General features: G+C 37.7%; 1 protein-coding gene across 1 annotated transcript in view; it reads right to left on the minus strand.

The window, feature by feature from the left end:
• The window catches only part of ITGA2 (integrin subunit alpha 2), a 135,573-nt gene that overhangs the window by 45,202 nt on the left and 74,399 nt on the right, over positions 1–15,972 (minus strand). Inside the window, exons 12-16 of the mRNA XM_072605657.1 lie at positions 15,830–15,972; positions 15,013–15,156; positions 9,613–9,816; positions 8,958–9,094; positions 5,929–6,068 (exon numbers count right to left, since the gene is read on the minus strand). The exon at positions 15,830–15,972 is cut by the window's right edge and continues 3 nt beyond it. Coding sequence (XP_072461758.1) covers positions 5,929–6,068; positions 8,958–9,094; positions 9,613–9,816; positions 15,013–15,156; positions 15,830–15,972 — 768 coding nt within the window. The remainder of the gene's footprint in view (positions 1–5,928; positions 6,069–8,957; positions 9,095–9,612; positions 9,817–15,012; positions 15,157–15,829) is intronic.

Raw genomic sequence — 15,972 nt, forward strand, 5'->3', positions numbered from 1 at the left:
AGAAAGGATCATAAGAGATTTGTTTTATCTCTTAGGGCAAGATAGCAAAGACACAAAGTATAATAAGAAAAGGGACTGGCATCTCGTCAGAACAAAACTTTCCCAAGTAGAAGGGAATGAAACGTGCTAATGAAAAGACCTTTCAGCTTCTGATCTCTTGCTTAGACCAGCTAAGCTACCATTTTTCATCTCTCTTTGTCATATCTCAGACTGTTTCACATATAATATAAAAATGATCATTGGCCACTATACCTGTGCCTCATACTTTTAGAGTGCATTCATAACAGAGATGATATAGTGTGGAGAAAATATTAACTATATATTCAGAAGACCTGTGTCTGAGTCCTGGTTCTGCCAACTACAAGTTAAATGAAGTAAATCTAGTAAGTCACTTTGTTAAGGTTCAGTTTCCTCATCTGCAAAATGGGCATAAGACATGACTCTTCTCACTGATTTGCTGCAAGTATTAACTAAGATCAGGTATGTGAGAGGTTTTGAAACCAAAAGGTGCTAAATAAACCCGCTGTCATGTTATTAGATTCTTATAACAATGTATTGTAAAGGGTGTATTGACAGGTAAGGAATTATTGTATATGCTGTTCAAATAACTTTAAAAGAAAAATATGATCAGGTAGAAAACAAAGAGCCAATGTAGGTAGAGAAGGGGTTGCTGTCAACTCTTCTTTCCCAGGTTGGCTTGTCCAGTTCCCTTGCTGAACTTCTATTCCCCTCTCCACACCTGTTCTAATATAACTGGAAAAAGTTAACCATAATTTAAAAATTAAAGTATCATTAACTCTGATGTGGGAAAGCTAGGTGATACAATGGATAGACCACCAGGTCTGTAGTCAGGAAGACTCATATTCCTGAGTTCAAATCTGGCCTCGGATACTCACTAGTTGTGTGACCCTGTGCAAGTCACTAACCCAGTTTGCCTCAGTTTCTTCATCTATAAAATGGTAAACCACTCCAGTATCTTTGCCAAGAGAACTCCAAACAGAGTCACAAAGAGTTGGACATGACTGAATAACGAACCCTGATCTAGGACAAGAAAGATGAACAGGACATTAAGGGATTAAGAACTGACATAAACTGTACAGTTTCTTTGAAAAGTAGAACTACAGTGGGCAATTAAGACATTCTGTCCAAAATATAGAGAAAATCTCTGGCCATCCCTCCATGGAAAAATATGTGTAATTAATAGAAAGATCTACTCCTTCCAAGATTCTCATCTCTTTTATTTTAGTACTTTCTGTACCTTTGAACCTGAGTGTGCTAACCTACTGAAAACAGTAGTTCTAGGAGAGCACCCAATAGCCTTGTCAATGTTGTCTATAGTCTCATAGGAAAGGTGGTCATTTTTGTTTTTTGATGCTTAAACATCAAGATCACATAGGACCATATATCTAGGACCATAAAAGCCCTTGGAGGCATCTAGTCCACCCCTTTCATTTTATAGGTGAAGAAACTGCAAATCTGGAATTTTGAGTGATTTGCCCAAGTTATGATAGATAAGACAGAAATAAGAAAGTGTTATCAAAATTAGTTATTTTAGTGGTTTGAAAATGAGCCATCTCATGCAAATGGATCCTTGTGTACAACAAGAGTATTGCAAATTAATATAGTATAAAAATAATGCAGTTAATTAACAACTGATCAACATTGACCTGTCTATGGCCAGACAAGGAAGAACTTGAGGCAAAAGAGAACAATACCAAATAAGAACAACTCAGAAAACCTCAGAAGAAAGATGGTGAACAAAGAAGAACCTTAATGGCAGAATGTTAGTTTGGAGTACATTTAGGGCAGGAGTGATGAATTCCATTTGAAAAGGAGAAGATATATGAGATGAGATGTTTCCAGGGCAGAACTCTGACCAGACACTGAGCCATGGTTTGCCAATGAATATATTTTTCCACTGAATCATTTAAACAGACTGATCTATTAAGAATCATAAGGCAATGATGTTGGAACTGAACTACCTCTATGATTCTTGTGCATTGTAAAGGCAAGTCTATGAAATGTACTAAACAAAGTTGGGGTGATCTTTTAAAAAAACTAAAGAAAAAAATTCTAGACGTGAAAAATTAAAAAATAGGGAAAGCACACACAGTTATGAGGTTAGTGCCTGGTTTTGGAGTTCTATATATTTTGTATAAAACTTAGGTAAGATGTCAACATATCCATAAGTTTTTTTCTTTATAAGATTATATTCTGCTTCTATCTAAATGATTTTCCTAAAAGGAAAAAAACAAAAAACAGGACTATGTCCTCTACTCTTAAACAAATTCCAATGCCCCCTTAAAGTCTCCTGTTTTGCATTTAAATTTCTTCACACCCAGGTCCCATCTTGCCTCTCCTGCTATATTACACATTACTCCCTTCTGCACATACTATAATATTGTCAGTCTCAGATCAGTCTTGCAGTTATTCATACATAACATAATGTTTCCTCTCTCCTAACCTTTGTACTACCTGTCCCCCATGCCTGGAATTCACTACATCCTTACCTCCCTCTACCTCTTGAAACCACTTTTGTTCAAGACTCAGTTCAAGTATCATCCCTTACATGAAGCCTTTCCTAATAATTCCACCTATTAGTGTCTTCCTACAGCTTGCAAAATGACCTTGTACCTGCTTTGTGTAGACCTGTGCTATGTCAGTGCAGTAGAGCTCTGGGCCTGGAATTAGGAAGACTTGTGTTCTAATCTGATCTCATACACTTAGACATAGATGTGTAATCCTAGGAAAGTCACTTAACCCTATTAACCTTGGTTTCCTCATCTGTAAAATGAACTGGAGAAGGAAATGCAAACCACTCCAGCATCTTTCCAAGAAAACCCCAAATGGGGTCACAAAGAGTCAGACATGACTGAAACGACTGAACAACAGTAACATATTCTATCTCTCAGATTAAAATCGCTTTGTGTTCCCATTGAAAGTACAATCTCTGGCACAAAGAAGGCACTTAAAAATAATTGATTGATTGAGTGGCCAAAAGTACTTTAGGATATTATAACTCAGTAGGAAAGGGGAGTAAACTACTCCCACAAACAAAATGTTCCTGTAGCCAGCATACTATATGAAATAAAACATTTTACAAATATATCAGCAGCATTAAAATTGATGGCAGAGTCATTTAATATATTTGTTGCACCCTCTGTCACATAGCAGGAGTTAGTAAATAAAAACCAAGACTCAATTCCAGCCTTTTACTATGTAATGCTAATGACATAAGGCAGTTGTGTATATAATGAAATTATTTCAAGCATTCTAATCAACTTGTCTGTCCAATTCACCACCTCCCTAAATAACCTGTATCTTTTCTGAAAGGGTCAGAAATGTGTGTGTGTGTGTGTGTGTGTGTGTGTGTGTGTGTGTGTGTATGTAAGAGAGAAAGAGAGAGAGAGAGTGAGAGAGACAGAGTGCATTTGTGTTTCTGTGGTCCAACACGTGTGGACAGACAATGTAGCAGTTCAAGTGAGAACAGGTCTCCCTAATACCAGCCTCACTCCCTCTTGACAAACAAATCATTCTCATTTCTGTTTTTACAGTTTTCTCCTTGTAGAATCAATTCATATTGTTTAAGTCTACAAACTATGTGCTCCACTCGGTAGCAGATATAGAAGCCACAAACAAGATGGCCCTAGCTATCACAGAGACTGAGAACACAAGCCTACCTCACATAAGACAGCAGGAAACCAAACACCACAGAATATTAGTAAAGTACCAAACTGAATGGTATAGCCTACAAATGCTACAGAAATTCAAGGAAGGGAGAAATCAATGAAGGCTAAAGTTATGAGGGAAGTTTTTATGCAGACTGTAAGGCTTAAGATGGACCTTATAGGGACACAAGATTTTAGAACAGAAAGGGATGTTAAAAATTAATCAAATAACACACATTTAAGTGCTTACTAAGTTCCAGGCTCTACACTAGGAAATAGGGAAACAAAAATAAAAGAGAAACATTCCCTGCCCTCAGGAAACTTCCATTCTATCAGAGGAAGCAACATGTTCAGATATGAGTTCAAATACGAAATCAATACAAGGTGATTTTGAGGGCAGGTGGTCAGCAACCTTGGGTGGATTAGCAGTTTCATGCAGAAAGTGTGCTTGAGTTGAGACTTCTAAATCCACCCTCTTCATTGTGCAGATGGGAAAACTATGGTTCCAGTAAAGGGAAATGACAGGACCTTAGGATCATATAAGTAGTCAGTAACAGAATTGCGGATCAGACTGAGCTCTGCTGACATTCAATTTAATATGCTTTCCATTACATCATGACTCCTGTCCTCGTAGCAGAGAGGCCTAGGGTCAGTAGAAGAAGGGTGAGTACCCCTACTGGAATGTAGCTGGGATGCATGCCTCTTACTGCCCCCTCAACACAAGTCTTGTGCATGACTGCATATTAAACTACTCTAGCTGAGCCTGGAATCTCTCCCTTTTCCAAATTCTTATAGCCCCTTCAGTTTATACAAAACAATTTAGCACAATTTTATTCTATTCTGGTCTAGACCTGTGAATTCTTTGATGCTGGTAATTCTCAGCGAGGAAACTCCCTCTACCTGTTTGGCAAGTCTGAAAGAGCTGCCTGAGGTATTGAAAGATTAAGGGACAAGAGCAGAACCACAAAGCGGCAGGGGTGCAAGGGTGCCCTTAGATACTGACTCTGACTAGCTGATTGTTAAAATTTCAGTGTGAACATTTACAGTTTTGGAATTCAACCAATGCCCTAATCATGGTTTGATTTATTCTTTTGTTAGTTCTCTAGACATAAGAAAATAATGGAGAAAAATTTAATAATGCAGATTCAGCTTAAAAGTAGCTATGTTATTTTCAGAAAGCTGGTTGTTAAACATTGACCAGCACATCTCTGGGGAGTAAGTACATAAGATTTAAACTGGGCCAGTTCTGTGTGTGCTATGTTACATTGCCTCTCTATTTTATATATTGACTTTATACACCAAAAGTGATTTTAATTTTTTCATCTGTTATAGTTCAAGGAGGGGAGTACCAGGTTTTATAATTCTCTTTTCCCCCCTCCTCCCTAAGCACCTATTATTAATAGGTACTCAACATTAATTTACCCCTTCAGATATTAAATATTGACTATATGCAAGACAGAAAGAACATGTCACGGTGGACAAAATGCTGGACTTGGAATCAGGAAGACCTGAATTCAAATGCTCTCTCTTCACCTCACACCAGGTGTATGACTCTGGACAAGTCACACAACCTCTATATGCCTCAGGGAACTCCCTAGGACTTAATAAATAAATCATAGACAGGTTGCTATCTATATGAGGATGGGGTATAGGGTAGGGATTAATTCACGCAGATCCTCTCATCTATGTGTTAGACATAATGCTAGCTGCTCAGAGTGGTAGAAAAATAAATAAGAAACTGTCTCTTCTCTTTAAGAGCTTATATTCTAGTCCCCACTCAGTAAGATATTTGTCTCTTTGAAGGCAGGAACTATTTCATTTTTGTCATTCTATCCCCAGCACCTAGAACAGTACCCAATACACATTAGGATCCTAATACATTTTTAGTGACTGACTCACTGATCAGCTTAAGCCCCCTTTGCTCTGTCCAGGTCTAACGATTCGGGGAAAGGTTCTGTGTTTAGTCTAATCATGGAGCCTATAACCAAGGATAGCTTCATGATGTGATAGTGTCTGGAGAGAATGACAACTTTTACCTCGAAGGCATTCATTACCTCATTGAACTTGGGAAAAGCTGGTCCCAAGCTGTCCTTTTCCAGCCAGTTTCTACTTTTCAGGCACTACAAAAGTGCTGGAAGGATGAATGCACCAACACCCAGGTCTTTTTTCTTTTGGTCTTTAATCCAAAAATGTTACTCAATTTATTGTTAGTAGACTTATGCAAATGTATTTTGAAAAAGATCACTTGGAGTCTGCTTACCCACTTGATTTTTTTCTGTGGTAGGTCTGAATTTTGCACTGAAGCACAATCTGAGGGTTATTTCAGCATTCTTATTCAACAAATTGATCTTATCAGGGGTAAATGAAGCTTCTACGGACACATCAGCAATACTCTGTGACCTGAAATATATAAACAAACCTGGATTGATGTAATTACTGATAGAGCAGAAAACACCAGACTTGGCTTCTAGCTCCAGCACTGTCACTCATATGCCAGGTGGCCTTGGGCAAATCACTCTATCTCTCGGAGCCTCAGTTTCCTCATTAACCAAAAGGGCATGCACAGTGACACTTATAAAAGAGATTGGAAGCTGGAGATTGCAAACTCTTTATAACCTGCCACAACATATCTCATCTTCTCATTTGCAATACATGGCATAGAAAACCTACTGCATAAAATGCACAAAATGCCACAGATTAGATGGCATGGGTGCTGTGTGAGCATCTGTGAATGTAAATCAGACTCAATCCTGTGTACCAATGTGACTGCTCTTTGGTTGATACTATAAAGTACTATGTCACTACTATAAAGTAATGCCATCCATTCCTACCAATTTGATTATTCAAATGAGAGTCCCTTTCAACATCACCTGCAGAGTCACCACACATCTTTCTACCATATTGTCAGAGGCCAAAAATCTTTAGGAGTTCATATTTTTGAATAAATGGGTGTCAATGAAGCATTATGGGATGGGGGTCATAGAGCCTGGCTTGAGGTAGAGAGGACTCCTATAAAAACACTGGCATTGGAATAAGAGATCTGGGTTGAAATCCCAGCTTTGTCTCTTACTAGCTCTGTGATAGTGGGACACCCTTTCAACCACTGGGCTGTGCCTCATTTTCTACATCTGTAAAACTGAAGTGTCAAGCTTTCAACTCAAACATTCTATGATCAAGGGCCAGTTTATGAGTCATGCAAGAAAAGCAGATACAATTCATTTTTGATTAAAAAAATGTTATCACTCAGTTTAATCACACCCCACACATGAGAACTAGGTAAGAAAATCCCTTGGCTATTTACAAAAGTCAAAGCCAATCATGAAGGCTAAATGTTGACCAGTGGGGACATACAAAAGAATGAGCCTCCGGTAGTGAAAACCATTTCAAAGAGGATCTTAGAAATATTCTTGAGCAGTAAAATGAGTTCTTAGCATTTACTTGGAGAGTATTTACTTGGCTGTAAAGGCACTTGTGTGTTTGTTTAAAAATTAAACAAAAAAAACCATTGATTTTCTGTACCCACAATCTTTCCAAAGAATGTGATACCTTTTCATCAATGTAGCCCACCAAACTGTCTCTATTTTAAAAATCACTAAATGTTATTGAAGAATAATTTCCATAAAAAGATGAATTTTAAATCTTAATTTTCAAAACCCATTTAATTCTTTCAAACCTGAAGTAAAAGAGAATTAGTAATGTCAAGCACTGAAACTAATGTTATATATGGCACCAGTGGCATAACATTTTCCAGTGTTTAAGCTTCTTGGACCCAAGTCATCATTTACAATGTCTTTTTCAACTGTGACAAATAGAAAGATTGAGCCAGATTCTCCTCGGGACTTTGTTTCTTCCAGCTCTCTGCTTCTGCCTGACTTCATTTATTCCCTCACTTGCCTTATGGGGACAATCTAGTCCAGTGTGTATTTCTGGCTTCTGAATCATATGGCCCTTGAATTCCTTCTATTGTTCTCCAGCCTCACAACTGCTACAGAGGCCAGTTTTGAGGTCAAGCCAAATGAAATAAGTCATTTGTATATAAAAAGTGGAAATAAGAATACCCCCATCCCTCCACTGGAAGATAAAATCTGTTCATACTACTCAGATTTTTCCATATTCTCAGTATAAAACTTCTTATTGCATGGTACAATGGAAAAAGCATTGGATTTGCATTCAAATCCTGGCCCTGCTAGGTGCCAGTTCTGTGCCCTTGGGTAAGACTCATCACTGAAGGCTCTGTTTCTTCACCCGTAAAATGAAGATAGTAGTGCTGGCACTATCTACCTCACATGGCTATTTATAATAATAAAAATAGCTAGCATTTATAAACTACGTTTAGTTTGGGAAGAATGCTTTACAAATGTTATCCCACTGATTCTCACCACAACCCTGTAAGGTAAGTGCTATCATTATTCCCATTTTAGAAATAAGGAAACTGAAGCTGAGAGGTTGTTACTAGGTCACATGGCCAGGAAGGGCCAGGCAGGATTTGAACTCATCTTCATGATTCTAGTCATATACCTCTACTGTCCACTTTGCCATTAGAGGCTTCATAAACCATACACTGCAGTATGATCGTGAGCCACTATTATTTATAAGGAAACTTCCATTCAGTGAGTTGGAGGATAAGGTAACACTCAGAGATAACTTAGAGTACTGTCAAAACCAAGCTCTATGTAATAGTTCAGTTTTAACACTTGTGATTCAATATACACTTAGCTTTTCAATGCAGAGGACTTATATTTCTCAAGCCTATTTTTATTCACCAAGAAATAACAAAATGCAAGCTCTGATGTTTATACCATGGTTGTGTTATTTTCCTATTGCCACCTTGTAAAAGTGAGGTCTATCTCACAATGTTTTCTTATCTTGCATAAACCTCCAAAACCAAAAATCTACTACAATGTCCCTTACTATAATTAAGCTGTCCCTAAGCATTTATTAAGATAGGGACTAGACATCTGAATTCACTGGTGTAGGGATCACCTGGTGAGGTAACTCTCTTTACCAAGGTGGTTCAGAACCCTCTCTGTAATTTACAACCTTACAGAGCATTGAGAGGATTAGTAATTTGCTCAGAAGTGGTATTTGTATCAGAAGTGGTATTTGAATCCAGGTGACCATGGTTCTGAGACCAGTTCTCTACACATGACATTAGAGATAAAAATGGAACAGTACGCACCCTGAAGAAGTCTATATTTTGTCTGTTTGTTAAAATATTTTCACCTAGGTGAAAGGGCAAAGGGGAAAAGTCCCTGGTATGATGGCAGCTAAAAGTTTTCACTGACTCACCAGAGTTGAATCACTTTTCCAAAGGCACCAATGGATATGTCAGTGATTGAATCTCCATTCAGATCTTCATAGCCATCTAATGCTCTTCCAAAATACTGGAGCTGGTTCCTAAAGGCAGGATCTGACCCTAAGATTTTCTGGAAATAAACATATTTGCTATTATAAAGTGATAGTAGTAAAGTACTTTGCAAACCTTAAGGCATTATATAAATGCTACCTATTATTATATTTGCATTCTGTGGAAATCAACTGCTATTATCACTGAGAAGAAAAGAGAGCTTCCACCCTGCCCACCTCTTGACAAAGAGAAGTTATGGACTCAAGATAGAGAATAAGACATACGTTTTTTGGACAATTCCAATGTGAGCATTTTTGGCTTCATTATTCATATTTATTACAAGGACTGAGCTTTGTTTTATTTTTTTCTAGATAGGGAGTGGTATGTGGAAAGGAAGGAGAAATAAAGGAAACAAAGACAGAAAGAAGGAAAAAAAGGAGAGGAAGGAAGAAGAAAGGAAGGAAAGGAGGAAGGAAGGAAAAGGAAAGGAGACGAGAGGAAAAGAAACAAGTAGCTTTCCACTAAAGAATCAACATACATCTTAACATTAACTCATAAATTTAAAATATAGAGGGATGTCATCATGACAAGATTTACCTGAGAATATTTTGTTCGTATAGTCCCCTGATGTCCATTGTAAATGTAAACAGCTCCAGAGTTCTCATTTTCTAGGGGTGAGCCCACTATAACGTCATTAAAACCATCCAAATTAATATCTGATAGAGCGGCAATTGCTGAGCCAAACCGGGCATTCTCCAAACCTAGAGGACCTTCAAGGAATTGATGTTGATTCAAAATTCCCTTTTGGAAAGGGGAAAGAATAGTTGATTAAAATAAATCTTGCCTGACATGTGTTAAGAAACTATTAGTAATGACTTCTAAAACAAGTTCCAATAAATAAAATTTTAAAACATCATTAAAACTTTAATGGCAAAAAATATACTCTAAGTACCAGAATTTCCGTTAAGTAAAGATACAATCCATTTATATGTCCATAAACTAAACTTTGTTTTCTTTATTTTAGTGTATCAGACAGCTTAGCATGGAACATTCATCACTACTAAGAAGTTATTGCATGTCCTTTAAAAGACATCAAGATGAGGACAACTGTTGTCCAGCTTTTTCAGCAAATTTAGCATTATGCATCTTCCAAAGGACTCAGGCTCTTTGGCAGCCTCTCTCTGTAATACTCCGCCTTAGGGTATTGAGCCAATAGGCAGTGGGAACTTATGTTCACTTTTATTCCTTGAATTGTACTTATTGTTTGGTTGTTTTCAGATCCCATTTGATGTTTTCTTAGAAATGATACTACAGTGGTTTGCCATCTCCTTTTCATTTTACGTATGAAGAAACTGAAGCAAACAGAGGAAAATGACTAGCTCAGAGTCATACAGCTAGTAAGTATCGAGGCCAGATTTGAACTTAGGAAGGTGAGTCTTGTTCCTGATTACAAGCCCAGTGCTCTATTCATTGTGCCACCCAGCTGCTCACTGAACTATGTTACTTTGAAATAAGACTTAAGTATAGTTAAGCATTCTGATTTACAGAACTGGGAAATAACAAGTAGACCGGATTAAGGTATTGACCATGTGAGTTAATTTCAGCATCCCAGACAGAGAAAACTACATCCATCTCTCCAGTATTATTTCTTTCTGGATTACAGAATAACCCTGTTCAAAATCTCCCATAAGGCAAGCATCTTAAGACTGCACAGATTTTGTGCTTTTAGGGTTGCTTAGGGGTTTTGAAGAATTTGCTATGATCCAGGAGTGTGCAAAGAGTTCCTTTGGGAAATATCATGCTTCAAAACCCTAGAAAAGAGATCCTTAGTCTCTTCTGCGATTAATTCAGGGAATTTTTATTTGAAATATTTCTGGCTCTAAGAACAGTGAGGAAGACCTGTCATGTCTCACTTCAGCCTATGTCGCCATGGTTAAGTTATTTAAGTTCTCAGTTCTCTGGCTAACTCTGCAAATCTGGAAGCTGCCGAGAAGGTGATGACCTGAATTGGTAGAGACAGTTTCCTCATCTGGAAATTCTCTATACCAATGAAACCACACATATAATCCTTATCCCCATCCCTGATTTATCACACTAAACTAAGAGTCTACATAATTAGAGGTGGTGAGGGGCCTGCTAAGGTGGTGTAGTAGGCAGAGCTATGGGCCTAGAGTCAGGAAGACCTGATTTCAAACCTGGCCCCAGACATTTACTAGCTATGTGGCCCTGGGCAAGTCACTTAATTCTATTTGCCTCAGTTTCCTCATCTGTCAGATGAGCAGAAGGAAATGGCAAATCACTTTAGTATCTTTGCCAAGAAAATTCCCAATGGGGTCATGAAGAGTCAGATGTGATGAAATGACTCAACAAAAGACTTGCTGAAGAAAAGTCTTTGCCCTCACTTCAATTTTATAACCATGGAGTTCTCGGCCAATCTTTTTCTGTCCTGAATTACAGCTTCTGCTAATTTCAAGGCTAAACATTTCAAACTCAAATAAAACTAATTAAATGCCTACTATGTGCAAGGCATTGTGCTAGATCCTAGGCATACAGAGGCTAAAGTGAAAGTATCTCTACTTACATTTCAAAGATCTTATATTCTACTGGAGGATTTGACATATCTGTATAAGCATGGGGGCTGATCCAGTAAAATTAAATACCCACTCCACTTAAGGTAAAGATAATATGTTATTTCCTGACACCTTTGTTAGGAAATTACAATTAATCAGTGGTGTGAACTAGGTGAAAATGGCCCAGGCACCTCTACTGAATCAATCAATCAACTGAAGGCATTACATTTGCATGCAATACAATGTTTGCTCAAATTGATTGAGGAACTTAGTCATGCCTTATAGGACTTGTATAAAAAAATTTGTTAGTTTTAAATCTAGTATTTTAGTGAGTAAAAACCATGAGAGAGCAGTTCCAGCCAAGTTCCTAAAAAAGAATCACTTGGGGAGGGGAAAAAGGAGAAAAGCATTGGTCATGGCCTACTCCTTTCCCTACATCAACCACAAGAAGATTGTGTGAACTTCATAGGGGCAGAGGATTTGGGATTTTCTTTAACCTCTAAGTCTTCATAGCATCTCTAGAACAGCTAGCTGGTACATGATCTGCCTCAGGATCTAAGATCAGACTAGACTCCCTGAGGAAGTGCAGCTTAAAACCCACTAGCAAAGCTTCACTCTACCTAAGGGGGCATCTTGAGGAATCTAGACAAAAGAACTTGGAGGAATACTAAGTTTTGCCATATGTGCTCTTGAAGCCTGTATATGCTGTTTGCTATGTGCTATTTTGAGAGTGTCATTGACTTTTGAGGGTATGCTTTATACCAAGTCTTCTTGTTACATACTACCTTAATAAATACACTTTTGCTGTTTAGTCATGTCTGACTCTGTGTGATCCCTTTGAGGGGTTATCTTGGCCAAGGTATTGGAGCGGTTTGCTATTTTCTTCTCCAGCTTATTTGACAGATGAGGAAATGAGATTTATAGATGAGCAAATAGGGCTAAGTGGCTTACCCAGGATCACACAGCCAGTAAGTATCTGAGGCCAGATTTGAACTTAGGAAGACTCCAGACCTGGCACTCTATCCATCATACCACCTAACTGCCCCAATAAATATACTTAACTAAAAGCTAATTAAGCCTTGTTGACTAAATGATTAATTTATTATTATATAATTATATAAATAAAAGGCATTAATAAAATTTTTTAAGTGAAAATACATATGATCATATTATTTATATATGTATACATACCTGTGTGTATATATATATACACATACATATATAATTTATTAATCATGGGAAAAAATACACAAGTGGAGTTTAGGAGATATAGAATTAAAGAGGATCTCAACTACTGAGAAATACTCTGGCATTTCCCTCTACTTGCCCACCCCTTGGGGACTCAAACTATCAGTGTGAGTTAGGGTTGGGAGAGTAGCCCCAGAGAATGTGTTACATATGGATATTCTTTTTAAAATATATGCTAACTTACAAAGAGAGGAGAACACTAACAATCAGAGGAAATTCGGAAATGTTTCTCATAAGAGGTGGAACCTGAGCTAAACCTTCAAAGAAGTTAAAGATTCTAAGAGATGGAGTTAAAGAGGGGCCGCATTCCATGTGTGAATAGTTAGAAGAGTGAAAGCAGAGACTGGAGCCAGGGAGGGAGAGCTGGCAGGCCAGTGCAACTGGAGAGTAGGATTTGAGGAGGGACTTTTAGTAAGTGTAGAAGGACAGGTTGGAGTCAGATTGTAGAGTGGGGTGCTTTAAATATTTATAGTAGGATTTGTATTTTATCCTTAGGGCGAATAGGATGAACTCTTGGCGAAGGTCTCTTGAAGTCTTTAAGAATTTACCGTAAATAAAACATGTTAACTTAGACATTCATTTTAAAAAGCAAACAGCAGCACACATTTTAGCATATAATGGAAGATATGGAGATAGATAACGAAATATATTGGAATATAGTGGGATATATTAGAATATATGGATATATATTGGATGGAATATAATGACCTTGGGCAATGAGAAGTTAAACCTATCCAGGAGATACACAGGCAGTGTATATCAGAAGCAAGACTTGCACCCAGCTCTCCCTGACTCCAAGACTAGCCTTTTACTCATTATACCTTGCTGTTTTCATAAACATAGGTATTTATTTGTTTGTTGAATTAAACTGCTCAGAGAGAGGATATCTAATGAAAGACATTGTTTTTCTTATATTGTGACAAGACTGAAAAATCCTTCAAGACTTCATAGTAGGAGGGAAAATTAAAACAAACAAAAAAAAACCCTCTCTCCTTACCCTTAAAGTTTGACTAGGATTCTCTCTCTCTCTCTCTCTCTCTCTCTCATCTGTCTGGTGTGTGTCTGTGTCTATTTGAGTCTATCTCTGTCAGTCTCTCTTTTTCTCCTCTGCCCCTCTCCCCCAGCCACGGAAATTAGTTCATTATTAACCTCTGGTCAAGTATCAAGTGGTACTTTCTCCTCTGACATGTTGGCAAAAAAGAACATAAAATTTCTGACACAGAATTCTACTTTCTCTGGTATTTTTGTGAAAATTACAAGAAGTAGATGCAGCATTTCTCTACAGCTCACTGGCTATACAAGTTCAGATTGTGTATAGAGTCTCCAGAGTTGTATAAATAATTTTAGTGCAAATATAAACACCTCTGTTAATTTTAATCAACTCCTTGGGGTGACATTATTTGCTATTTTTCCAGCTGTAAGAGTCTACAATTCAGTGAAATTGGCATGGACTCACAAAAAAATAAACTACATTCTTCACTATTCACTAAACAAATTTCAGATTCTCTTTCCACTACTCTGTCTCCCCCTCCCCTTTCCATGCTATATCCAATTATTTTTCTAGGTTATCAGTGGACTTGTTCTTCTTAATTTTTATTTTCTTTTTCGACTACACTTAACACCCACCCACTGCTTTAGTCCATCAGAGATCATCACATATATGCATACACTGAATACAGGCCTGGAATACACCACCCATGGTTTTCAAGAATCTAGCACACACTACCAAATTTTATGTGGAAGGACTGAAAGTTCTATGAGCTGGACATATAACTGACTCTTACACCAAGAAATGGAATTTCCTGAAAAACTAATGCAGAATACATCTGGGTTAATATAAAAATTTCCAAAGTGCCTGATGCAACTATTCCTCACTGTAAAATGATAATAATGGGAAGGCAAAAATTAAGAAAAAACAAATCACAAACTGCTGTTACTGCTGCTGGTGTAACGTTTACATACAAGTGCACCCCTTTTAGGAAAATGGAACTATACTAGGCACCATCCATAAAACTAAGAGAAAAAGTAAGTTGTGTGAGTTGTTAAGATTTATCTTGACGCTATTGAGTATAAGCAACGCAATGACCACTTAGTGACTGAAGACCTTTCTCAGCACAGATACATCTTTTTGAATGCTGCTATATGGAGTTAAATCTAATTATTTTTTCAGTGGTTTTACCTTTGTGATAGTGAACAGGTACACCTTTCCTTCCTCTTTCTTAAGGTCATTCATGAACATTGGTGCCCCCACCAAAAGCACATCTGTAATAGTATCTCTATTTACGTCAACTGAACATACCACACTGCCAAAGTAGGAGCCAATCTGGAATGAAACACATTGATATTAAGATTCTGACCTTCACACGATACTTTAGCTCATCTATGGATTGAGACACTTCCTCAACCTACCTTTAAATTCTGGCTATGAATGCACTATATCCCTGCTAATAAGCACCAAGATGTTGGAAAGGTGATGCCTTGTCTATAAGGTATCACCATACCATCATTTCTAGTATATCCAAATTTACTGTATTTCCATTCTCCCCATACAAAAAGTGGAATATTTTAGGCTGGGTTTTAACAAAACAACAACAAAACTCAAACCCCAACCTTATAATTATAGAAGACATATATTTTGCAAAAAAATGCTTTCACCACTTCTCTGTTTTCATTTTAATCTTCTAAGATGCACTACTGTATAGTGGTTAGAGAACTGTCCTGGAAGTTGGAAAGATCTGGTTTCCAACCTCATCTCAGACAATTCAGTTCCTTAACTCCTAATCTGGAAAATGAGGAGTTTGGAATCAGTGACCCATAAGAAGGTATGAAATCTATGATCCCATGACCTGGCAAAGCCCTCCCTCAACCAGGGATATCACCTTGGTAGTTTGTGATCTACTGACATGTAAGTTCATATGTAAGCTCATGTGTAAGCATGAGTCTATGAAGCCAAAGCACCTCAGACTTATCTCACCAATCAAAATGATGGGACTTACCTGGTCACCTCTGTGAGACTGAATGATTGTGGCATTACCATCAGTATTAACACTATACATTACGACTTGGCCAGTATAACCAGCCCGGGGAGCACCCGCAACAAAATGGACACTGTTACCAGTAGAAATAACTGCAACAGAAT

Source organism: Notamacropus eugenii, chromosome 4, assembly GCF_028372415.1.
Source record: "Notamacropus eugenii isolate mMacEug1 chromosome 4, mMacEug1.pri_v2, whole genome shotgun sequence".
Lineage (NCBI taxonomy): Eukaryota > Metazoa > Chordata > Mammalia > Diprotodontia > Macropodidae > Notamacropus > Notamacropus eugenii.